The sequence below is a fragment of the Lepidothrix coronata genome, unplaced genomic scaffold (genome assembly GCF_001604755.1).
Source record: "Lepidothrix coronata isolate B3197 unplaced genomic scaffold, Lepidothrix_coronata-1.0 Scaffold127, whole genome shotgun sequence".
Taxonomy (NCBI): Eukaryota; Metazoa; Chordata; class Aves; order Passeriformes; family Pipridae; genus Lepidothrix; species Lepidothrix coronata.
The window spans coordinates 1,202,974-1,228,747 of NW_016690307.1; the positions used below are offsets into that span (position 1 = coordinate 1,202,974).

At 39.7% G+C, this 25,774-nt stretch overlaps 1 protein-coding gene across 1 annotated transcript; it reads left to right on the forward strand.

The window, feature by feature from the left end:
- The first annotated feature begins 5,221 nt into the window (after positions 1-5,221).
- LOC108502967 (carbonic anhydrase 3-like) lies at positions 5,222-18,827 on the forward strand. Its single transcript, XM_017826462.1, has 7 exons — positions 5,222-5,318; positions 5,413-5,610; positions 8,961-9,079; positions 10,973-11,065; positions 12,927-12,992; positions 15,469-15,624; positions 16,565-18,827. Exons 1-7 carry the CDS (start codon positions 5,282-5,284, stop codon positions 16,682-16,684), a joined length of 789 nt encoding a protein of 262 aa, XP_017681951.1. The 5' UTR covers positions 5,222-5,281; the 3' UTR covers positions 16,685-18,827.
- Positions 18,828-25,774: the final 6,947 nt, after the last annotated feature.

Consider the following 25,774-nt stretch of genomic DNA (forward strand, 5'->3'; position numbering starts at 1 on the left):
GTTGGTTTTTTTGGTTTTGGGTTGGTTTGTTTGTTTTTTGTATCAGATCTGTATGTGATAAATAATACATTTATTTTTTTAAATTCTTTTTTCTGCTACTGCTATTCCTTCAAGTCTATGCTCATTTTAATATATTGCCAGAAGGAAAATTGTTCATCTCTTAGTTTATTTTGCTAAATCTAAAGCCTGGCTTATTATTTCCATGTTTGTTGTATCTCATTGACTGAATATTAAGTTCTGGAAACAGTAATGTATGTTCCGAGCCACAACAGGAGAATGATGGGATTTTGCAAGCAGGGTCCTAGAGTCCAAACTGCAGACTGCTGAGTTACATGCCTTCTGAAATGGAAAGATGCATTAAAAGTCTGCCTAATGTTCATCTAGATGTGCTACACAAATAAAGTGAATGTAGCTAAAAAACTCACTGTGTATAAAACAACAAAATTGACCCAATATGCTTCTCATTTTCCTTTGGCACATCTCCCAACATGCTCTGGCTGTCATTGGGGGTTTCCATTCATTCCTACAATGTTTTCCATAGCATGGCATCTCGGCAAAGTGGAAGGCATATGACAATTTGGCTTTTTGGCTATGGCATGCCACCATGGCATTCCTCAATCAAAAGCACTGAGTGACATGCCTTTCTTGCACTGCCTGGCATGCAATGAGCAATATGTCAAAAAACACTGCTGCCCCTTCCATATTGTGTATTATCAGATTCCTTTCTGTTGTATTGTGTTCTCCCACAAGCTATTAAATATAGTGGAAGACATTTTATATTTAGATTGGCCACAGGCACTGAGTAAATGCTTTTGCTCATTTAACAATGTGCCCAATGTGGGCACATTCCGCACTCCGGTAAAGCCCTTTGCATGCAATCACCCATGGGAAATATCCCTGATCATGGTGGAACCTGGAAAACTTAGCATCAAGCAGGGGGATTCTTGAATTACATCCTGCTGGCATATTTACCTCTATGTGTCCCCTTATAGTCAGCCATTCCTGGCTATCATGCTGGCCACAGCTGCTGAGATGAAGCAGCATTTTGATTGTTCTAGTTATGTCAAGGTATTGGCCAAGCTAGTCATAGCTGGCAGATCTCAAAGCCACTGCAAGTCACTTTTCCATGCATCATTCTTGTGTGTGTTTTGTGTGCTCTGGGTAAAGCCATGGATCTGAGCCATTTTCCACAGTCTGCTTAGTCCTGGTTTCCATTCTCAAAAAAGAAAGTCTCTATGATTTAAAGCAAGGTATTTTCTTAAGAGAGATCAGAATGATTATGCCTTTTGTTTGTTTAGCAGAACTAAATTCTGCATCTGAACTATAAGAGACAGTATTCCAGAGCTACTGCATGTTATTTACTACTGGTCCTCCTGTTTTGATCTTTCATTAAAGTGACAAATGTACAAAACCCTCTTTTGGATGAAGAGAATCTTATTGGTTAGGTATCCAACAGGACCACCATGTTTTATTTATTCTGATAAGCTTTTGAAGTAAACTGTTGTCACCAGGTGCCCAGCTGTGATCCTCTGACTGAGTACCAGTTTCAGACAAGAGCAAGTCTGCAACTGCTGTGTAGGCTAAAACCTCTCACTTTTGGTCTTATTTCATCCCACTGCATTTCTCTTCAGTTGCATGGGTGGTTTAATTACCGCAACGGAGAAGCAGTTTAGCACAGAGCTTGATGGTCTATACCTGCTGAGTATAGATTGGAGTATTCTGAGATTGGAGTATTCTGCTTTTTGATATTATATTTTTACAGGTACAGCAGGGGTAGAAAGCTATGTGGCAGGCATCTTTCAAGGTGGAAGGTCAGCTGCTTTCTTTAACGACATCACTTTCCATGCTACATCACTTGCTTTTTACTGAAGTCCTTTCATTATAATTCCTGCATTATTTGATAATTCTAAAAGTCTGAGAGAAGCCAAGTTTAGTATTTATTCAGCCTGCACTTCACCTAGCAATCTCCAGTTGTTGTTCAGATCACTTCTGAACAATACTTTCTTCTAGCTTTAAGGACAAAATCAGAACACTATGAATGGATGAACAGCTTTCCTTTTGCAACTAATACTTTTCAGCTCCAGCCATTAATGATGCTGCTGAAATCTGCCATTTGCTTTGGTCAATTTAATGCCTGGATTTTCTTTTTACCTTTCTTTCCCTGATTTCTCAAACCTTACATTCCTGATGAAACAGATGTCAACTTGCTGTGTCTTACAGTGCTACTGAGTATTACTGAATACAGATACAATCTTGAGCAAGCGTGAACTGATTAAAGCATAGAGTAAGGAAGGTTGAAGTGTATTCCCTGCTGTTTTGCAGTCTTCTCATGTACTCAGAGGTAAGCAAATTCAGCCAGGATTTTTTAAATTGTAGGACAACTTTTATGAAAGCCATCCTTAAAAATATTGTACTTCATTTCTCCACCTGAACAGTGGATATAAACATAATTTCTTTTCAGAAGATATTGTGAAGATGCTTTCACTAGTGGCATACTGTGGTACTGTGGGTAAAAGTACTGCAGCTGGGCTCTCAGAAATCTTGAAATTTTTTATGAATGGTATAGCTTAATCTTGTTATGCTCTTGCCTTTGCTATTTCAGATGGCTGTTGGCTTTTAAAACTTTTTTAAGGTTTACAAAATAGAAACAAATCACTGTAATGAAGTTGTGGGTGCACTAGGTAACACTGCTCTTTTTCAATGTTTAAAGCTGTGACCTTTTCTTAGTTATAACAGTACTTCCATGACAGAAGTATTTACTTCCTAGAGAAAGCAATGTTATACAAGTTAGATGGTAATTAGTTTCTGAGCCAATATCAGAAGAAAAGGATAAATGTGAAAGTAAGTCCTAAGGGATGAAAAAAAAAATGTTATTCTGATTATCTCTTATTGCAGACAAAGCTACTATACCTTTGATGAGGAAAGCAAAAGGAAAAGAACACATTCAGTGAGACACTGTGACATGACTCAGTACCTAGGGTTGACTCCAAGTACCTACACTGTCAATCTGAGCATTTCTCGCTTACATGTAAGTCACTGCCTGGAAGCCGTAATATGCACAAGCTGACAAAGTGCTGTTCCTCTGGGTGCAACAGGACCAGCTCCCTGGAAAGCTAAAATATGAAGACTTTTGCTGTTGGACGGGCCTCCCTATTTATATAATAGAGAAGATTGTATAAATTGTCACATAGAGCAATGAATTTAAATACTAGGGGAAGAATTGACTTGCACCTTTTTCTGTGTAACACAAATGATGTCCCTTACCTAAATGGCTCCAATAAGTATTCCTTGTATATATGAAGCTGATTAAAGTCTGTCTCAGACTTCCATGAACAAGGCCACTATAGCTATCTGTTTATACAGACAGAAAATGAGCTGTTCCAACTAGAATTTCATGAGCTCACAAATGTTTCTCTCTAGACAGATGAGATAGAAACCAATTCAAAAGGATTAATATCTAAGCTTTCTGAATTAAAATTGCAACAGGTGTCAACTTTACATGCCTGCCCTTGCAACAAATATGACATTATCCAATTGACTGATGACAGAGTAAAAAAGTGTATTTTCTTTTGTCTCAGAGTTCTCTTTTGAAAATGAAAGATGTAATTTTTCATAACATTGTATCTAAATCATCTCCTAGTATTTTCTTAATAGAATTCTGCCAAAAGAAGATATGAGAAACTACTTGTTTTGAAGGATACTTTGTTAATGAACACATCTTTGTATCCTTAAAGATGACAAGAGGATGCTTCTAAAATACTGTGTAAGTTGCTGAGGTTTAGTGAGTTTCAGTTTGACATATCTTCTCTATGTAAACATATGATACACCTTGCTACATAAATTTTCTCAGATACAGATTCCTAAGTGACAGATCTTCTCCTACCTTTCTCTCAAAGGGATCAGGATGCCTACTTACGATTAAATTCAGAGCAAGAAGAATTTACTAAACAAGTTTGTAATAATTTTAGTTATTCTAAACAAAGTCCATCTTTATTAGCCTAGCTACATACATAAATGAGAAGGGGAACCTTCACCTTTACCTTCCAGGTGGTTTTGGGACATGAAATATGACAAAACTAATCTTAGGCTCTGCATATTGCAGCTTCTTGGCCTTTTTTCTGTACTTCACTAATACAAAGGGTTTATAACCTCTCAAAACTGCGTGTTTATTTCCATGCTGCATTCCAGTGCTGATGGGTACAAGGATTTAAACAAGTTCACTGCAACTATGTTGGAAATCTCCATGGTTTGTGATGCTTCTTGGCTGACTCCCAAATATTTATCTTGGAATGGTATTTAACTAGAGCTACATAGTTTGAGGCAGTATTTAGCTCAAGGTAGATACAGTGGCAGCAGTGTTAACGTGGACTGACCAAGGGAGACTGCAGCAAAGCTGGCATTTGAGAAAAAATCTCTGAGTGTTCAACGTAGATGTGCAGACAAAGCCAAATAACACAACCATACTGATTGCTAACTCCCCATCATCTGAAAAAAAAAATGCTTTCCTGACCGAAATACCCACTGCTAAATTGCCTAACATGAGAAATGGACTCGGTGTAAAGCTCCCTGCATGAAGGAGAACTGACTGGACAACACAAAAAACCCGGATTTGAGCCAATGGTCAGGAACATCCTCCTTGAGGGCTCGTAGTCTACCTTTGCACAAAAGCATGGTTTTGCAGACTATGATATGTGTCTGCCTTTCAGACATAGGGCGTTTCGGAGCTATTGATGAGAGTATTTGCGAAATCCGGGAAGCGGAACTGCTGAAGTTTGCCCGCCCTGGGAGCTCGTCCAGACTCCCTGGTAGGCTTCCTGCCCGTGGCATTGCCCGCAGAGGGGAGAACTGCGTTCCCTGGTGCCGGCTCCCCGCGCTGGTACAGCCGGTGAGCGCTCCACGCTCTCAGCTCCCCATCGCCGCGGGGCTGCGGGGAGCGGCACCAGCACCTGCCCGCCCGCGCCGTCAGACCGTCTGTCCCCCGGCTGAGCAGCGGGATGAAGGGAGCCGCGGCGTCTCGCCGGCATCCCCCTGCCTTCTCCGGAGGGGAGTACACGCGTCTGCCCGCCCCCTCGGCTCCCACCGCCCCGCGCCGCCCCCAGCCCTGCCGCCCCGCAGCCTCCCGCTGCTGCCCTCCCCTGCCCTCTCTCCGGGGAGGACACGAAGCCGCGGCGATCTATAAAAAGCCCCCCGGGGCGGGAGGGAAGGAGGGAGGGAAGGAAGGGACCACCGCGCCAGTGGAGTCGCAGCGGAGGGAGCGGGACGGGGCGCGGGTAGCGGCACCATGGCCCAGTCTGTGTGGGGCTACGACAGCGACAATGGTGAGCGGGGCTCAGGGCCGTCGGGCGGGACGGGGCTGAGCACGGCTGAGCCCGGCTGAGCCGGGGAGACGTCTCCTTTGCCTTTGTACTTCAGGACCTGAGCGCTGGCACGAAAACTACCCCCTTGCCAAGGGAGACAAGCAGTCGCCCATTGAGATCAACAGCAAGGACGTGCAGCACGACAGCTCTCTTCCCGCTTGGCATGCGAGTTACGATCCCGGGGCAGCGAAAACCATCCTGAACAACGGGCGCACCTGTCGCGTCGTCTTCGACGACACTTTTGATCGATCAGGTCAGTTTCTGGTTTGGTTTTCTGGCCTTGCTAGGAATCAAGGTTTTGCAAAGCGCCGAGCATCAAAAAGCATCCCCTAGTATCCAGCCTGCGCAGGCCAGCAGAGAAAAGTCACTTGGGAATGTAAAAGGATGCTCCTGGGGTTTATTCTGGTGAATCTGTAGGTGGGACAGGAAGACTGTAGCTGCAGGGTCACCCCTGAAATACGGACTCAGCTGGAAGGTGGACTTCTCTCTATGTCATCTCCTTCAACACAGGTTATCCTCAGGTTTTGTGTAAGGGAAAAGAGTGGTGCCCAGAGAGATTTAGAATGCTCTGAGGCACCCTGTAAACAAAAAACTTGTACATATATTTCCACTGATTGTGATCTTGATTTCTTCTGTATGGGAATTCTTCAGGTACTCCATAGGCTAAAAAAGCTATTAAAATATCATTTATGAAAACAGCATTTCATAGTTTCTTGAAAGCTATGGCATGGCATTGCTATAGAACTGAGAGCGAGCAGTCTCATATCTTTAAGCTAAATTTTTCAAACCTTGATTCCAGAACTATATCTGTGTAGCTCTGGATGCAGACACGCAACAACTGTCAAAATGAATAATAAATTGACAACATAATATAATGCAAAGACATCTCAAGAGTATGCAGTATTGACTGCAATCAAATTATCAAGCAATCTAACTAATGGAAAACAGTTACTTTCCTTTGTATTTTTGTCCATCTGCTTTGATGGCATTTGTATTGGGATTTTGTTCTTAGCAAGCTATATAATTAATGAAATACATCCATATTACATTGAAAGATCACTATACCTTGTGTTTATCTCGATGAAATCATTGTTTCCTTGGATTTCTTTATTTACCGTTACAGCTACCTGCTATTTTTCCATATGTCTCAGATGGAATCTAAACTATTTAGGACCAGGACCATGTCTAAGTTGTGTATTTGTATGGTCCTTTAGTATTTATTACCACAATTTCTACACAGTGGTCTCAACACAAACTGCACTTTCATTATCATAGAATCACCAAATGGTCTGGGTTGAAAGATCATCTAGTTCCAACTACACCACCACCACCACCACTTTCCACTAGACAAGGTTGCTCAAAGGTCCATCTAACCTGGCCATGAACACTGCCAGGCATGGGGCACCCACAACTTCTTCAGCCAATCTATTCCAATACCTCACCATCGTCACAGCAAAGAATTTCTTCCTAATATCCAATGTAATCATACTCTTTCAGTTTGAAGATGTACCCCCTTGTCTTATCACTACCTGCCCTTGTAACAAGGCCCTTTTATAAACTGGAATGCTCTTCCACAAGCACTGCATAAAATTCATGCCATGATTGAAAGCATGAAAAGTAAATTGATAAAGAACTTTTTCATGTGGGGGTTCTACTCTGGTTTCTTTGCAGCTTCCTAAAGGCTGAAATGTTTAGACAGGCTGCTGAAGAAGATGTCTGCCCAAGGAACTGTGTTGGAGAAAGATTTGACAAGCAAAGTACAGCCCTTGGTGCAGCTCTTCCTCTAAATCATCTTCCCTCTGTTCCCTCCCTGCCTCTCCCCTCCCCACCATCTCTGTTGTTCTCTGGGCATCAAGTGTGTACATTCACTCCCGGCTGCCCTGACTTTCTGCAGGCTGCTGGACAGTAATTTAGGATTCAAACATTTCACAGGAACATGTCTGATCAGAATAAAATACAATGTTTGACAGCTCTGAAAGACCACATGAGAAGGAATTTCATAGCCATTTTATTATCTTCATTTGTTGGCTTCTACAGTGGCAAGAGATAAGTCACAGATCTCATTTTAATTGGAAAAAGAAATATAGCTTAAAGATAGCCTTTATTTTCCAATTATATGGAAAATTTTGAATTTTAAAAAGATTTGTTTTCATGCTATAGAGATTTATGTCCTGTTATGAAGTGCTGTTTTCAAGTGCTTCACAGTATTTGAGCTCTGGAAAGGGCCACCTTTAAGAAATGACTGCTAAATGAGTCTCCAACTCTGATACTGATTCAGCTTTTAAGTGTCGGTAAATCACATAAATTCAACTCCTGAAAGTCCCTGCCTCCCATCGATTTCGGCTTGAAATGGCAAACAAATACTTGTGAGGAGTTGAACCTTAGAGTCTATGCTTTATTTGTCTTATATTCAAAAGTGAAATAAGAATAACAGTGATTATAATAATATGAAATATTTCCCATTGAAGGCCTCTACAGAAGGTTTACTCAATACCATATTGACTTAGGATAATTTGCTGATGTACATGCAAACTCAAAATATAAGAGGAACTGCATGCCTAAAACTCAACAAGGCTTTTTTTCCATCCCTCCCCTTGATGGTTGTGACACCTACCAACTAAAAAGAGAAACTGCAAAGTTAAACCTCTTGCTCTGTGTAGGTATTCCAACACATATGATATCAAGAATTCATTTGAGACCATTGGGCAAAAGAGGATTTATTATTTCAATGTTAACTTTGAACTTCAAAGCTATTGGTAGAAGTTCAAACTTGAATGCTATTTAAACAAGGTCTTCTGGCACTGCAGTTGTGAACTACATTATCAGCTTTCTGTGTAAGGAAACACGACTCATTCCAACCTTAGGTAATGAATGAAAAATACATTTGAGAGCTTATCCTCTAAGCAGTCCCTGCTCAAAAGAATCTCCAGGCTGAAAGAGCAGGTGTGATTTTTTGAAAGTCAGAGTTGATGTCAACTTTCAGACTGATGTATGATCAGCATTATTTGGCTAAAGACAGCAGAAGTAACAGCTTCTTAATTTGTTTCATTGGTGGCTTGAGAAGAATTTAAACTTTATTGTCTTCCCTGACTTTCTAGAAATAGATGTCTTTTTTTTTTTTTTTAATTTTTACTTTTTTTAGAAGCAGCAAACTATGCTGTAACCATTGTTTAGTTGTCTGAACTGTAAAAGGTATGCCAGTCATGGACTAGAGATACTCTTCGAAGCATCTCTGGGTTAATTTAACAGCCCTAACCCAATCCTTCTACAATAGACCCTTTCTTGACATGAACCATCTGTGAAAACCTTCCTTCTCTCTCCACATCATAAACTATAGTGTGTCCACTTGCCAAGAGGAAAAGGGCTTGTTGGCCAGGTGGGGTTTGATTCTATGCTTGACTCACAGCAGTTTTCACAGTTTTCACATCAAACAGAACTCCCGAGTGATAACAGAATTTAGACCCAACCACGTGAACTGGTGAGTGTTGTGACCCCCCACTGCAATCTGCTGGATTTAAAGGAGGTGCTCCGGTGGGTCCCCGTTCAGAGACCGCGTGTGCCAGGGTTTTGTCGGCTGGTGCCGACGCAGATTGTCCCTTGCAGTGTTGAGAGGGGGCCCGCTCACCGGCGCCTACAGGCTGCGGCAGCTGCACTTGCACTGGGGTTCCTCTGATGACCACGGCTCTGAGCATGTTATAGATGGGGTGAAATATGCAGCAGAGGTAGGACTGATTTTTAATAGTAGTATTCAGTGTTAACTGGAATTTGACTGATTTTGCATCTGAGCAGATTAACCGTTCTCCCTTTTTCTAGTATTTAGCCATTAATTTTTCTCTGTCTGTGGAACTTGTGAATATTGGTTAGCGTGCAGTGGGATAAGCTGCATGGCAATAAATGTGTCTTTGCAAGTATATACTAACACAGACTTCTTTTCTTCAAGCAAGAGTTTTTATGGTATTTTAGAATGTTTTAAAAATATTTTTCATAAACCAATTGGTTACTTTCAAATAGGAAGATCTGTTTTCTGCTGCTGTTTTTTAGCTTTTCGCCGTTTCTGGTATAGCTTGGGTTACCAAGTTAGTTTCAGAAAGCATTATGAATTAATAGAAAAGCTTAGTAAAAGCACATTTGATAAACTGACATTCAAAATTAGATCCACCTCGAAACTGATTCAGAGTAGATTTTCGTTTCTGGACATCTCTGCTTTAAAATAACTGGATTTATTTTCATGAACCATGGAAAATAGATTTTTTGTTTCATTTTTGTTTGTTTGTTTGTTTGTTTTTTTAATGTAACCTACTGAAGGACTCTTGTCCAAATTTTCTAAAATTAATGCCTTTTTTAGGCCCTGAAGACTTCTTCCGGTCATAAATATAAGAAAATTAGCTATTGATGCTAGTGAATTACTAGCAAATGTTGCCTTCTTCATCTTATTTGAAAGTAGTCTCGAAATATATATCTATGCCCACAAAAATCCTGCAGTAGTGTTTTCCTGCCTTACAACTTTACCCTCAAGGTACAGAGCTTAGGGAGGCTTTGTCCACCTGTCACAGGACAAAACTGAGGCAGATATTTTCAGGATGAGCATGCACAAACCTTGCAGAGATCACTGTGGGGGATGGCTTGGGAATTTTCTTCCTGTTCCTTAACCGCAGCCAAACCTTTCTAGTGCTCTACTTTCTGCGACCAACTAAACAGAAGAATTCTGCTTCCTCAAACCATTTCTTGGTTAGCTCAAGCACAGACTTTTTATGTTACTTTTGTTAGCAGTACTCGTGTATTTATTGACAGGAGAAGAAAGTCTGGAATGTATAAAATTTTCCTACATTGCAACCAAAGATATATAGTTGCTCCAACTTTATCCTTAGCAATAAAATCCTTATCCTCAAGAGAAAAGAAACAGAGAACAATACATTAATTATATTCAGGGCAAACTACTTTGTTGTCAATTTAAATGAACTTTAAGAAAAAGACTTTTTTCTTGTATAACACTGAGTTGCAGATGCTACTTAGTCTGAGATTCCATACCGCTGCTTGCAGCATTTGTAGCTATATGCATGAGCTACAGATTTTCTGGACAGAGATGTAAAAATTCGAACTATATCCTGAAAATACATTATTGTTGAAAGTAGACATGAGAAATGTCATATTACTATCCCCACTCCTGTCCAGTACAATGTGCCAAGAGTAATAAGAGATACAAAACAATAATGCATGCACTACGCACAACCCAGTGCAAATCCTTGAGCTGATATCTGCATAACCGGAAGATCTAAAAATGTACTTGAGATGAAGTGCATGTCAGTAGGTGTTTTATGCACTGAATGTGTCCATGTCATGTGCTTGGGTTAAACTACTTATAGTTGCATTGTCTGACTACTGCATAGGAAACTTCATTTTTTTTCTCATGCTTCAATTCAATGCGAAGCAATGCTTTATAGAAAGTGTGAGCATATAGAAGCATGGAAACAGCAGTTAGAAATATTTACATAGAGGTTTCGTTTTCATGTCCATTCTTTTACTTACTGTGTACTGGACACTTTATTTAATTTAAAGTGAAGATTGTGCTGCTGGCAATTTCTTGTATTTATAACTGAAATTTCATTGATTTTTAGTTACATATGGTGCACTGGAATCCAAAACATGGTAATTTTGCTGGAGCTTTGAAACAACCTGATGGTGTGGCTGTTGTGGGCATTTTTCTGAAAGTAAGTGGCAAATATTCAGTCTTTATAATTTCTGTGTTTTTCATCCTCCTCTAGTACCAGGGGAAAATGTTCCCATTGTTTTATCGCGCACTGCATCGTTTTGCAGGAAAACATTCAAAGCAGTTGACTTCAGTACTTCTGGACTTGAGCGCTCCAGATTCCATGCACTAACCCATTCAGAGCCGACTTCTGACACCATTTGTGATACCAGTAGCATGACGGGTATTGAACAAGAGATCCATAACTTCAAGCCTGGGACATTTGCTAACTTTGTCCCTGATAGCTGAGCAGCCCTTTACTGTGGTGTGCATTGAGTGGGGAGGACACTGCACCGTATAAGTGTTTCCTCTTGCCTGTTGTCTGCTAGTAGGTGCTGCACCTGCCTCTCAGCAAGGTTATGTTGACTGATTCCCTTCCCTGGTCTCTGGTTGATTCCCACATAAGCTGGGAATCAAAAGGAGTTCAATGAACCTACTCCAAAAAGAAGTAATTCATGGTAAAAGAATTTCACTGAACATTCTAACCTTGAAATACAGCAGCTCCGTAACAAAATAATTTTGTACCAAGTATTTCCTAATTGATTTTTTTAAAAACTTAACAGAAAGAAAGCAATCCTAGTATCAAATCTGTACATGGTCTAGGACATTGAGAAACACTAACAGGCACACAGCCTAATAGCGATAAATTATGCAAACTTCAGATATGTGGCTGTCCTTTTACCTGCAGGTGGGCATATCAGCTTGAACACACCATCAGAGAATAGGTTTCCTTTTATTGTTTTATCACCTGTAAGTGACATTTGCGCAAGCAATAGCAAGTGGATGTAATTAATTTTGTCACAGTGTCCCTGGACAGACTAGATACAATGTCATTTTAACTCTGTTATACTGTGAGCCAGCCTGACCTTTTCTCTTGTGGTTAGTTTAAACTGAAGGTCAGCACCTGTCCAGATTCTCCCCTATGATTACATCCTTGGATTATTCTTACTTGGTCATTTCTTTTGGTCTATTTTAGACTAAAGCACTGTCTTGTAAAACACAGATTACAAAGCATTACACTATGTTCTTAATAATCATATTAAGGTCAGATAAAAGGTCTAGAAAAGTGGTATCACTATATCTTCTCTGACCTTCTTTCCCTCTTTCCTTCTTGCTCTTTGGTAAAGGAGCTATTGTTTTTCACTGAGTTTGTCATGTTCTATTACTGGTGTTTGGAATACTGCTAAAACAGGATTGAATTATCTCCTGAAGAGTTGAATTTCATCTCTTTTGGAAAAAAAATGGCAATTACAGCATATCTTAGGCATACTGTCTTTACTCTTCTGGGATGCGGAGCCATGTCAAAGCTTTTGGAAGTGCTAAATGTCAGGAACACAAGCAATAAGGTGACCCCACAGCTTGAGGATATCGAGATATGAATCTCATCATATGTCTTATGTCAAAGTCTGATCTGACTGCATATGTGCTGCAGAACATTTGAAGTATCTGCAGAAACTCCAGCTCTTCAGACCATCAACACTTTGCTGAGTGCTCATATGTCTCACAGTGGTTGTGGGTTGCTCTCAAAGAAGGGCCAAGGGCAAGGCCCTGGAGAGTGTAGATCACACTGTCTGAGTGTGTAGTTCATTCCTCAGACAGTCGGTGATGCCTTGTAGAGTCCTTCCGCACACGTTCCAATTGCAAAGCCAGTTACTGCAGTCTGCTATTTTGGATGCTCTTTTAACACATGTCATTTTCTGTCAGTCTCTACTGGATGCTCTGAGAGTGCTGCTGCCTAATGTGACAGATGGGATATGCTGAAATTCTTTCAAATACTGTGGAACATGATGAAAAAGATACAGTACTTGTGCTTTGCCTTACAGGTTGGAAAAACTCCCAAACCAGAGATGAAGAGAATTCTTGAAGAAATTGATAACATTAAGACTAAGGTATCAAAAGAATTTTGGTGATATAATGTAGCTGAAAAGCAGCAGAAGTAGAAATCAGAAGTTCAGATTCATTTTTTGGCATCATCTTGGTGCCTAAGAGTAGCACCAGAGGTGATACATTGGAATGTAGGGCAGGATACTTTCTTTTACTTATTTAAACAGATAACTCCTCACTTCTGCAAGTATTCTTGTTGTAGAGGATTTTTTTATCAATCCTTGCCTACACCACTGATAGTCTTACTGGTACTGCTCTGTAAAAATAGGCTAGTGTGCAAATAGCAAGAAGAAATGAAAAGGTTTTTAAATCTGAGGACAGCAGTGGCCAAAACATATGCATATAAAGGAGTCAGAAACTTAGTTAGCCTGAAATGAGAAGAAACTCATAGGAATGATGGGTGAGGCTCCCAGTCTATGTAGAGGAGATTAAAAATGTTATTAGTTTTAAGATGGAACTGTGTTTATTTATAAAAGGGATTACATGGTGCAGTTTGTGCACCAGTCCTCTCTTCCTATGATACTAACACAAATGGCATTGCAAACATATTCTAAATTATTTTCTAGTTTAATTAATGATCTAAGGCTCACAGCCCTTACCCATTGCAAAGATACCACTGCAGAAGGGAGTTATTTGCAGAGAATTGAGATATTGCATCTACTAGTATTTAGCATTATTGTTGAATATAAACCAAATCTCTGGGTATACTTTAGCAATTCTACTTCATGATAAACTTTATACTTCTAATGATGCTGAAAATCCCTTTTTTTTATTTGACCTTGAATATATCACCAAATCACCAGGGCTAAATTTTACAAATCTGTAAGCATTTTCTTGCAAATTTAGCAGAATTTTTTGCATTTGATTTATGTATGTGTGTACTGTCATTGATCTGAGTCAGAAATCTGTTCTCTCCTAACTAAGAGTCATAATAATTTTATTTTTTCAACCTTTTCTTAGTCTTCAAATGCAATTCTGTTCTTTCTTTTGAGGGAACTGAAGGTTATTTTTTTTTCACTCTACCTATTGCTCCCCTGCTGTGTCAATGGTCTGTCTTGATACAGATTTGGCTTTCTCTCATAATCCCTATAGCATTTTTTGGCCGTTTGCATGCAGAAGAGCTTTGCCACAGTTATTAAAAAGTTGATCAATCATCCTATGAAACTCTGTGTTATACAATGGTGACAAGATGGCAGTGATATCCACTCCACTGCATTCTATCTGAGACTATCTAACTGGAGATTTTATAACTTCTAACTGAAAAAAAAATAGAAGTCTGATTTCCTACATACAGATATTCTCTGTAGTGGTTCTGGAAAAAGCAACAGCTGAGGAAAACCAGAGCAATATAGGTGCATAGGAAAATGACAGCTTGTATTTTCTCTCTTATTTTATTTTCTTTCCTGTCATCACATACAATTTACCAAGATTACTTATTTTTCACGAAACAGTAATGGATGGCATCACTGGTGTATTTATTGCACATGCAATTTCAATTGCTCTGATGCATTACAGGCAGAGGAGTTTTTGGACACTCTTTTTATTGAAAAATCACAATTTGTTTTGTGAAGTTATCTGCAAACTCATATTGAACTTACAGAACAATTTTTCCTGGAAGATATACTTGAAGACTTGATGTTATTCTTTCTACTCTGTTTGTGCAAGGATGTATGGCCTGCCATTGCACTTTTTCTCTGTTCCGATCTAGAGCAGATTCTCCATGTTAGGAGAAGGATATAGGAATAAGAGATTTCACTTTCCAGAACTGCATCCTAAATACCAGTAGAGAACTGGATTTCTTTGGTTAATTTTTATTGTCCAGAGGGAACAAGGAAGACTCATCATGGTCCTCCCTTCCAAAGTGGAGATACTATCCTATTCAGTGGCAAACTTCTCAGGAAATGTTGTTTGGTGTCTGCTGTTCTCCCTTCTCTGATTGTAGTCACCTTTATCATAAGTTATTTACGATACAGTACTCTTACAGGAAATATTTTAATTTTTTTACATTAAATGGAACAGTCCCAACAAAAAGGTTGAGAGTGTCACCATAACAATGTAATTAGAGTACAGTCTTGGGAGGAGACTGTCCTTCAGACAGAAGACTCTAACGAATCTGGGATAAATGCCTGGCCATTATTCTGTTGGATAAAAAGGGTAACAGTACCTGCAGTGCCACAGCCTTTAACTGTTATCCCAACCGACCAAAAATAAAACACAGTTTTGATAGTTCCAGAATAGAAAAATGTAAAACTGAATATCTTTGGTCCCACACAATTCTGTTTGTAATTTATTTTATTTTATTTTATTTCTGTAATCACAATATCAGTTATTATTAATTGCCAGGAAAATGCTTGAGAAAGAGGGGATTGATTTCTCGCATGAATCTTGGTATTTAATTACTCCCTTTATAACAGCATAGATACTGATGTCTTTTAAGATGCATATCCCTGGATTTACTGCAGAATTTTTTTTTCCTCTAAGGGGAAAGAGGCTCCTTTTCAGCATTTTGATCCTTCAATTCTTTTCCCCAAATCTCGGGACTACTGGACCTACCACGGTTCATTCACTACACCCCCCTGTGAGGAGTGTATCACTTGGATTCTCCTGAGGGAGCCAATTGAAGTCAGCTCAGATCAGGTAAACTCTACCTAGTTCTGCTACTCTTTTACCAGTTCTCAGCAGTGTCTCAGTATGTCAGATTTGTGAGCTCTTGTGTAACCTTGCCCTTTTTGATAGGGAAAGCTTTAGCTGAGGACTGTGAGAAATTGCCTGCAGATTGGACAGTTGAAATGGACTGTAAAACTGACCTTGAGAATCAGGCCCTCTTGCTAGACACCTCCTGTATTAGCTTCAGCAGGAGTGTTCGTGGGATCCTGAAAACATGCTAAGGCGGAAGCGCCCCCGAGCCACAAAATTCAGTCATCACAGCGTCCTCAGTTCATTCTGTGTATTTCACCACTTAGTGGCGAGACTAACATTTCACCGGTGTCTCAGTTTAGGAAATTGCTGGTGCAGATCTCGACTTCCTAAAAGCTGTCAGTGAGAAGGATCAAATTACTTACAACTTGCAAACCTGAATGTTAACACAAAGTAATGCACCAATTGTATTCATATAGCTCAAATGTGCATTTACACAGAGAAAGAAAAAATAAAAAAAAGAGAGCCAGTCTGGATAAGGTGACCTTTTTAGTGCTTCAGCAGTTCGAATTAGGGTATATCCTTTTTACTGATTTCACTGTTTTCAGAATGGATTTACGGATGAAAGGTTAACAATTAACAAAGCAACACTGAATTTAAGAACAACAGCTAAGTGATGAATTCATGATTGAATTTAATAATCCAGTTGGCATACACTTCTCTGCCTTACAGAACAAAATACAAACTTCTGCACCAGCTTTTTCCATCAGACTGCCTTGCATAAATGTAGATGTGCATCCTCCTTCATAGACAGCCAATTGTCATTGCCGTTGTGTGCCTGTCATTATATAAGAAAATTCCTTCTCCATCTCAGAGTTTGTTCTAGGCATTAAGAACCACAGTGCTTCCACATGGACACTTTAGTTTTATTTCTTTGCAGATGGCAAAGCTCCGTAGCCTTTCCAAGAATGGTGAGAACGAACCCGTGAACCCACTTGTTGATAACTGGCGCCCACCTCAGCCTGTGAAGGGCAGAATAGTGAGAGCCTCGTTCAAGTGAAGTCTCAAGTCTCGCTCTGCTGAACCTGAGTGAGAAAATCCCTGCATCACAAAGTATAGTTAGTTTTTGCTGTCTACTGCTTTTCCTCTGGATCCAGGTCTGTGTTTCTCAGCTTGAAATTCTGAGTGGCAAACTGAATCTGATTTTGAAAACAGAAAAAATACTGTATGCAAATACTAAGCTTAATAAGGAATTGTGAGATATACATGATTCTTGATCACAAAGCCTCAGCATTTATGATAGTGTCACTTCTCTGCCAAGTGGTCTTGGAAGAAAAATGGGCTCAGTTTCAATATGTAAAAGTCATTTCAAAGAAAATACAGTAAAGGTAGAAAAATGAACCAATAGCTCAGGAAAGCAGGAGACGGACAGGAGGCAAAACGTCTATTCCTACAGAGTCTCTAGTGATCTTCCTCAGATATCCCACCAACAGTGTTGACAACCAAAGAATAAGCAACCCTTTAACATGCCAGATTTTCCCTTCCCGCTCTTGTTCATAGTTTGTTATCCAACACTGGATTAGTATTCTGGGGATATAATCAGGCATACTCAATTTCTGTGTGTGAAGAAAAAAAGGATATCTTGCTGTTATTTCAGCATTTGCTGTCTTTGCCATGTCCTGCTGCTGCCATTGTTGATCTTTTCTTCTTTCACTGCTGCTGCTACTTCACCCATCCAGTGCAGAATCTTGCTGGTATCATGTCACCTTGTATATAGTACAGCAGCTTTAGTATTGCTGAGTGGGGACTGCCTTTTTTCTCCTGCTCTATGTTACCTATGTCACCTCGCAGAATGATGAATTTTTAGTTTTGATGCTCTTCCTGCTTTTTATTTTTGACATCTTAGCCTGCATAGCAATAGTTTCAGCTGTGAGGGATTTTGTTTCATACGGAAAGTATCTTTGTGAATGATTCATATGTGTCACTTGTCATTCCCACTACTGAAAAATCCAGGTTAAGTCACCTAAGGGTTTTTTGATTGTGACTCTGTGTAGTTGGAGACTATAAGTGGACTCTGTTTGGCCCTGTTCCTTTCTGGGGAGACACATCAGCTTGCACATATGATCCAAACAAGGAATCACTGGCACACAGAAATTTTCCAATCAATTAACTTCCCCTGTCCTTCATCATACAAAATTTATCATTTCAGTGTAACACAAGCACCATCTAGGTTGAATCCACATGTGAGTAAAGATCTGCTACATTATATTCACCATCAGGGTGATTGTTCCATATTGTACATACAGGAGGTTGGGTGGTCAAAGATATTGAGTAAATCGTCCTACAAAGGAAGCTTCTGGGTTCTCTGTGTTCCTCTAACTCATCAGTAGGTAACAGTGGGCATTCTTCTAGATGTTACCACAAACATGTTCGCAGCAATATTTATAAGGGGTATGTAAAAGTCTAAAAAAAAGCAGGGTTACAAATGGTTCCTTAACTGTTTCATTTTCCACCTTTACTAGAAAAATGTTGCTCCAACAGGGAAGTTATGAATGGGAAGCATTGAAGAAATTCTGCCATTGTCAACAGCACAATTCAGTGAGAATTCAGAAATGAAACTGAGGGCAGAGTTTGGTCCTTTGTATTCATTTAGAAATGGTCTAAGAATTGTTGAAGTTCCACTGAAAGTAAATATTTCAGTTTATTAGGAGTGTATTTTGCTTAGTATAAAGCAGTTTCTTTTTAAAAACTAAGTTCCTGTCAGCAGAAGCTAAAGTATTGATTGAATCTTGTTTACAAATGTTTTGGCATTGGCTTAATCTTACCAGAAGATCAGCTTTTCATATTATGAGTGCAGCATTTCCAAAAGTATTGATTTTAAGAGTCCCTTAGATTTTCTTTCCGCTCTTGAATCTGTACATCATCTCAACACACAAAAATGTTACTACAGAAAGCTCATAAGCAACATTTTTTTCTACTGTACTATGTCTTACATATAAAATTTCTGCTCGTATCCACATGCAGTTGATCTTGGTGATAAGAAAATTTTAACACAAATTACTGAGACAAGAGTTTGAGTCTTTCTACCTGAAAGACATTGACTGTGATGTTTAAATCTCTTGCTATTGGGGCAATAAAACACGATTAGTTGCCTGCACTTGACATAACTGCTTTTATGTCTTCAAAGAACCAATAAATTGACTTAAATGAAAAATTGCTTGCTGGTTTTATTTCTAATGCTACATGATGACTGAAAGTAGCAAGAACTTACTAGAAAACATTTGTATCCTTTCTTTGATACATATACATAGGGGAATAGACACTCTAGTAATTTTTAGCTGTTGGAGTTTAATATCTCATCCTGGTTTCTGTGTATCCAATCAAACAGATCCTCAAAAATATCAGGATTATACAGTATCACTTATTCTCTGTTTTCAGGTACAAAAAAAAGTGTTTATTTCTTGCCTGCACACAAACATTCTCTTACATCTTACCAAAGTTCATGCATTCATATTTGACCCTAAATATCACTCATTTGGATATGAATTTTGTTTTCTTGCAAGAAACACGTGGATGGGTTAGCTGAAATTTTACATAATTCTGATATTTCCTGATTAGTTTATACTTTTCAAGCACACAAACTTGTGAAAGAATAATTGCCTCCAAATCAGATATTGAGTGCACTTTTCTTTGCAGGTTTCCTCTATTGCTTTTGAAAAGTAGAATAGGCAGAAGTTTATCAACTATTGAAATAGTAGTTTTGGTTCCAACATTAAACACATGGAAAGCTTTTTTATTAACTGAAACAGGTGTTACCATCTTTCAGTCAGGTATAAAGTTATAACCGAACTGTGAATTCCCGCTATGACCCTCAGTATACAACCCATATGGTTACTCATTTCTACCACAAAATGAAAAGAATATATATCTTTTTTACTATATCTCTGTGATGGTTTCACTCTAGGCCTTCCTGGAGACCAGCTTGTAACCAGGAAGGAACTAGGTAGGTGATCACGGAAGTATTCCATGCTATTCCTTTACGTAACTGGAGGTATAAATAAAGTCAGCAGGAGGGACCTCGCTCTCTTCCTTTCTGGCGAGGTCCCTGTCTCGGTCTGGCTTATCTGGAGCTGAGGCCTACAGTGACTGCTGTTATCTGCCACGCGTGAGGGGAGAGTGCTGGGCCGTGTCCAGCCATCCTGCCTGTTCAAAGGGAAGTGGTGAGATTTTGCTAATTTACCTTCAGTTGGCTGGTTGACTTGTTTGGTCTTTGTCCCTTTTTGTTCTTTTCCCTTCTCCCTCCCCCTCTTCCCTTTTGGGGAGCTGTTTGGGATTTCTGGAGTTGTGGTGTATAGTATTCTCATTGTATATATGTCTCGTATGAAAAATATATGTATATTTTTTGCTATAGCTTTGGCTGCTTAGGTCAGTTTTTTTTTTTCTTCCCTCTCTGGGAAGCAGGTCCTTGTTGTCGAGTTTCGGGGACTTGGCGGAAAGCCAGCTCGAAACTTGCACAATCTCAAAGAAAGACACTTCTGAATCTCCTTGCTGGTGTTCATCTGTTGAGTAAACAGAGTTGAAGAATGTTCATACTGTCAGTGAGTTGAACAAAGTAAGACAATATCTATTTCTTCCTGAGGCATTTTCTCCCATTCCTCATCAAAGGGAGTAGCTGTACAGTGTGTGTTCCACCTCATCTATCTGCTTTTCATCTCAATGAATTCTGGCATTTATCATTAACACTGGAGTACATAGAATGTATTCAAGAATTATTTCCAAATCCAAGAATTTATTAGAACATTTTATAACATTGCCCTGTCCCCCAAAAGGTAATGTACAACCAATGATGAATTAGAGATCAAATTGGACTCACCTTTTCTTTAAGAACATATTTTTTAAAGTATCTTCTTTTCAGTTAGGGCTGCTGTACATATTGATTTTCAGAAATGTGCAATGAAATGAAATTAACCAGTTCAGGGTTACTTGTGAGGGAGAGACAGAAAACTTGTAAAGTTTTGTGTTCATTAAAACATAGAAACAGATTTGAACACACATGGAGAACTTGTGGTATTACCAAGAAAATAAACACCAACAGAGTATTATTATAATTATAGAAAAATTAACTTTCTATGTTTGGACTGGATAGCAAAATACTTGCAAGAATGACCATGCACTTCAATGAGCAAAACACTTATGTTGAGAACTCTATTTAACAAGATCTCCCTAGAGATAGCATTCTGTCTCTCTAGGAGAAAATCCAACAGGAAGGTTGGAAGTGATGATGCCATTGGGTATGCAGAAGAAGTGGTTCAGTCACTACTGGATCATACTTGGACTTTGCACAAGCAGGAGCAATTGCACAGAATGTTATCTGTATGGGAATTCTAAAAGTAAGTCTCAGTAATTGTGCCACTAATTCTCTAAGCCAGAGGTTTACATTAACTCATGCCTTTGCTGTTCTGTCATGCCATCAGTAAGCAGAATATGTAGTAGGTGTTAGGAAAAAATATGCTTTTGGTGAATTTTAGTAGCATACTGTCACTCTTTTACTGTTACTAATATCTTGGAGAAGATCTGTCAGAAAACTGTTGAAGAACTCTTCCTGGAGCTAGAAGAGCTTCCTTGCTGTGCTAGACCAGCGAGACCACAGACCAGTTCTCTCAGACCTTTATGGCGGAGATAATAAAGCCTTACTAGATTAAGATTATTAATTCTTCCGATTCCTCCCAGTAATTTTTTTTTTTTTACTGACATTTCCACTATTCATCCTACCTTTATCCCATAGACAACACAAACATCTTTGCTGAAAACTAAAGTGAAGGATGCTGCTTCCTTCTTGGCCTGTAATGGTCATTGTCCAGAGCCCACATGGTGGAGCCAGTTTCTCAGCAGTCATATTCCTGACACCAGTTTCTGCTCATAGGAGGCCTGAGCTGCCACACTGTGCAGATTCCTCTTGCCCTGAACGAGTAACTAGCACTGAAACAAATGCAGTTTATCCAAGTTATTCTTAAACTATAAGATTTGATGTTTAAATAAATGTTGATAGTAACAGACTGGTATTCATTTCTATCTAAAAATCTTTTATATTTTTCTGCATGTCTATTCACGCAAAGTGTAGGTATATAAGTGCTTTTATAGGCTGAGAAAAGTCTAGCTAATTCCATTCCTAAATTCAAAAGAATCCTATCACAAGGTAAGAGGAGTTACAGCTGAAAATCTGCCACTGGTATATACTGAATTAGTTGCTGATTTGAGTAATTATGAGACTAAGACTGCAGGACACGTTACCCTGCATACTAGCAATATCCCACCTGAATAGCAATTTCAGTCTACATAGCCCTTTTCTCTCTGCATATGTCTCAATCATCCTCCATGGTTATGATAATTTCTACACTGAATCAAAAAACAAAGACATTTCCATTAAAGTTTGCTTCTTTCAGAGAACAGTGATTTTTCTTTTCTTAACCCTGCAAGCTACCAGCCATTAAGCCCTAATTTAAGAGCTCCCGCAGTGTTGTGCATTGTCTGTGTAATAAATCTCTGTTGGAGAAAGAGTTTAATCACGAAATATTTGTTCCTGTCAAACATCATTGAGCAACAAATGGCAACAGTGTCAGCAGCCTATCTAAATTTACAGCTAAACAAATGCTACTGACCCTTGAATAAACAGATGAAAGTTGATTTGTTGCCCAACAGTGTGTAAGACCTATAATTGAAACACTGATTTCATAGCCTCTGTTGGGAAAGGTAGGGAATGAAAGTTTAGAAACAACACTTTCCGTGCCTAATGTCTTAGTTTAGCACTTTGTTATAACTTCCACCACTGAAAAATTCTGCAAAGGCATAGAGTCAGTGTAATCTAAATACAGTTGAGGGTATTTGTTCTGCCTTTAAAGTAGTAGTTGTGTCAGGATGTAAGGTATCTTCCAGGTATCTTTCCCAAAATGCCAAGGTGGTGGAAAGGATTCAAAAGGGTTTATTTCAGAGGCAAAGACATTAAAACTTACAAACTTCATGGCGCTACAAGACAGCACCAGGTCTCAGATGAAAGGCAAATCTCCTGTACGCTCCTGGGCTTTATCATCACTGGGCCCCCCCAACTCTCCCTGGGCTGCGGCAGTCCTGTAGCATTTCTCTAAGCGTTCTCTTTCTCCTCTCATGTATCAGAGAGGCTGAGAACTTTCCTTCATACGCAGTGGGGGAGAGAAAGAGTTACCTTTTAGAAAGAGTTATCTTTTAGGCAGAAAGTCTTCCTAAGCAAAAACTCTGGCTCCTCATAACAAAATCTTCCAGATAAAAAGGTTATTCTATCCTCACAGGATTTACATTAAAGACAATATGGTATAGTATTAATTAACATCTTGGGCCCTGTGGTCTTCAATACTTTCACAAATGACTTGGATGCAGGACTGGAAGGGCTACTAAGCAAGTTTGCAGATGATACAAAACTCGGAGGAGCTGTTGACTCCCTTGAAGGAGGGACGCCCTGCAGAGAGACCTCGACAAATTAGAGGACTGGGCAATCACCACTCGTGTGAAGTCAACAAGGGGAAGTGCCGGATTCTGCACCTGGAATGGGGCAACCCTGGATGTACGTAAAGACTGGGGAATGAGATGCTGGAAAACAATGCTGTGGAAAAGGTTTGAATATGATTAGCAGTGCCCTGGCAGCAAGGAGAGCCAATCGTGTCCTGGGGGGCATCAGGCAAAGCATCGCCAGCCAGTCAAGGGAGGAGATCGTCCCGCTCTGCTCTGCAGTGGTCTGGCCTCATCATGAATATTGTGTGCAGCTTTGGTCACTGCAATATAAGAAAGATACTAAGCCATTAGAGAGTGTCCAAAGGAAGGCAATGAAGATGGTGAAAGGCCTTGAGGGGAAGCCATATGAGGAGCAGCTGAGGTCACTGGTCTGTTCAGCCTGGAGAAGAGGAGACTGAGGGGAGACCTCATTGCAGTTACAACTTCCTGGTGAGGGGAAGAGGAGAGGTAGACACTGATCTCTTCTCTGTGGTGACCAGTAGCAGGACCTGAGGGAAGGGCCTGAAGTTGTGTCAGTGGAGGTTTAGTTTGGATATCAGAAAAGGGTTCCTCAACCAGAGTGTGCCTGGGCACTGGAACAGGCTCCCCAGGGGAGTGGTAACGGCACCAAGCCTGAAGGAGTTCAAGAAGCATTTGGACAACACTCTCAGACACATGATGTGACTCTCTCTGGTGGATGGTCCTGTGCAGGACTAAGAGTTGGGCTCAATGATCCTTGTGAGTCTCTTCCAACTTGTCATATTCTGTGATTCTGTGATTCTGGGAACAGTGAAAATAATTGTGTTCTTATATAGATGCCCATCATCAGACTATATCAATGCCACTGTAAGAAGCCCCTTAAAATATTTTGAACATTCCCAACCAGAGTCCCTATATGTTCTTGCCATAGCCTTAAAAATCAAAATTCATAACGTTTGCTGTGTATCCAGGTATCTCCTCCTTGTCTTAGAGGTGATGGGGAGTAAAGGTCTAATGCAGAGAATCTTGCCTGGCAGTCCTCAACAAAAGCAACATCTTGCTGGACTCTGATTGCGACCTTTTACCCAGGGATATGATCTGGGTTACAGTGAGGTTTGCTTTCTGTTTTATACTGCAATCAATTTGATCTTTTAATGGTTAATATTTAATAGTATAAACCAAAAATGTATTAAATACAGTCAAAGTAAGCATTGCCATTCAGTATTCATTTTTGGAAACCTGACAAAATCTGTTGCTTATGCTACTTTGCTGAGCTTGGCTGTCCTAGTTACTCTCTGTCATCGATGGTGGAAGCACAGTGTTCCCATATTACAGGATCTGACTGAAGGACTTACCATTTTTATATCAGATTCTGGTATTCGCTTGCTCTAAATGCTGAACAAAAAGCAACACAAGATTAGAGCTCTCTATTTTCTCCCCCCCCTACTGTATTGAAATGTCTTAAATCAGGAAATGAAGTCCTGTAATTCAGAAAGGATCTGCCTGGACCATCTTTACAATAGCATCTGTGCAACACTATGTGCAGAACCATAAAACTTCAAGTTAAACAGTGGATCCATTATTTGTGTTTGTATCTTCATATCACAGGATGTAAGGTCCAGTTCCAGATGCACCTGTTCAAGGGAATGGCCTCTTCACTTGGCAATATTTACTGCAACTGAGCTGTTGAATAAAAGACATGCTCTAAAATTTGTTGCCTGGATAGACTTCATGAATGTAGGTGCACATATTTTCATGTCAGCAAGGGAACTCATGGAGTAGATTAATTCCATTTATCCATGCATAAGGAATAATTTGTGACCAGAAAAATAAGCATCATAGCAATGCATGGTTATAACCAATCAGAAGAAGACAAGCTGTTGAATATCTCTTTTCCCCACCTTCTGACTCACTGTCTAGTCTGTCTCATGCACAAAAAATGTCAAGCTTCCCTGATTGGAACTGGTGGAGGGAATCTGTGAGAACATTCACATCTTAAAGTAAGATGTGGAGTTTTGCCGAACAGCCCAGATGGAGAGGGCAGAAGGCAGTATTACCTGCATAAAGCTTTCCAGTCTGTGCCTTGTCACTGGGAATCTCTGTATAATCCATCTATCTTGTTAGTGCTTGCTAGAATTTACAATATAGTTGTATTTTTTTCCATCACTGTATGGACACTTAGTTAAAGTATGCAAATAACTTATTTACGCTTTGTTTGAAAAACACTCCTGGTTGCATCTGGGTAAGGAAATGGCACAGTGTTCACAATAACAGAAGCTAAATCCAATTCCATATACATAATTACACTGGACACAGCCCAGAAACCCCTCTTGATCATGTTTCCAAAATAATCTGTGGCTCAGTGTTATGTATCCACAGCATTTAGGTCTTGCTGTTGACATGGTTCCTCCTCATGCTTCTCCATCTATATGTACCTGAAGACAGAGCTGCCTAATTTCCTGGAGTTCTTTATGAGGTCCCTGCACTAGGCAGCCACCTGGTTGACCCATCTCATGATCAGCAGGTAGACTTTTGCAGATGAGATCCTTCTACAGAAATGCATATTTCTGGTTTATCTTGCATTACCTTCTCCACTGTACCAACGGTACAAGCTGTTATCTTGAACCTAATATGGCTCCCTGCCCATCTA

Coding starts and splice junctions, on each gene's coding strand:
- LOC108502967 (XM_017826462.1), top strand. CDS start 5,282: ATGGCCCAGTCTGTGTGGGGCTACGACAGCGACAATG. Junction 5,319..5,412: donor GGGCTACGACAGCGACAATG/GTGAGCGGGGCT, acceptor TTTGTACTTCAG/GACCTGAGCGCTGGCACGAA. Junction 11,066..12,926: donor TTGTGGGCATTTTTCTGAAA/GTAAGTGGCAAA, acceptor TTTGCCTTACAG/GTTGGAAAAACTCCCAAACC.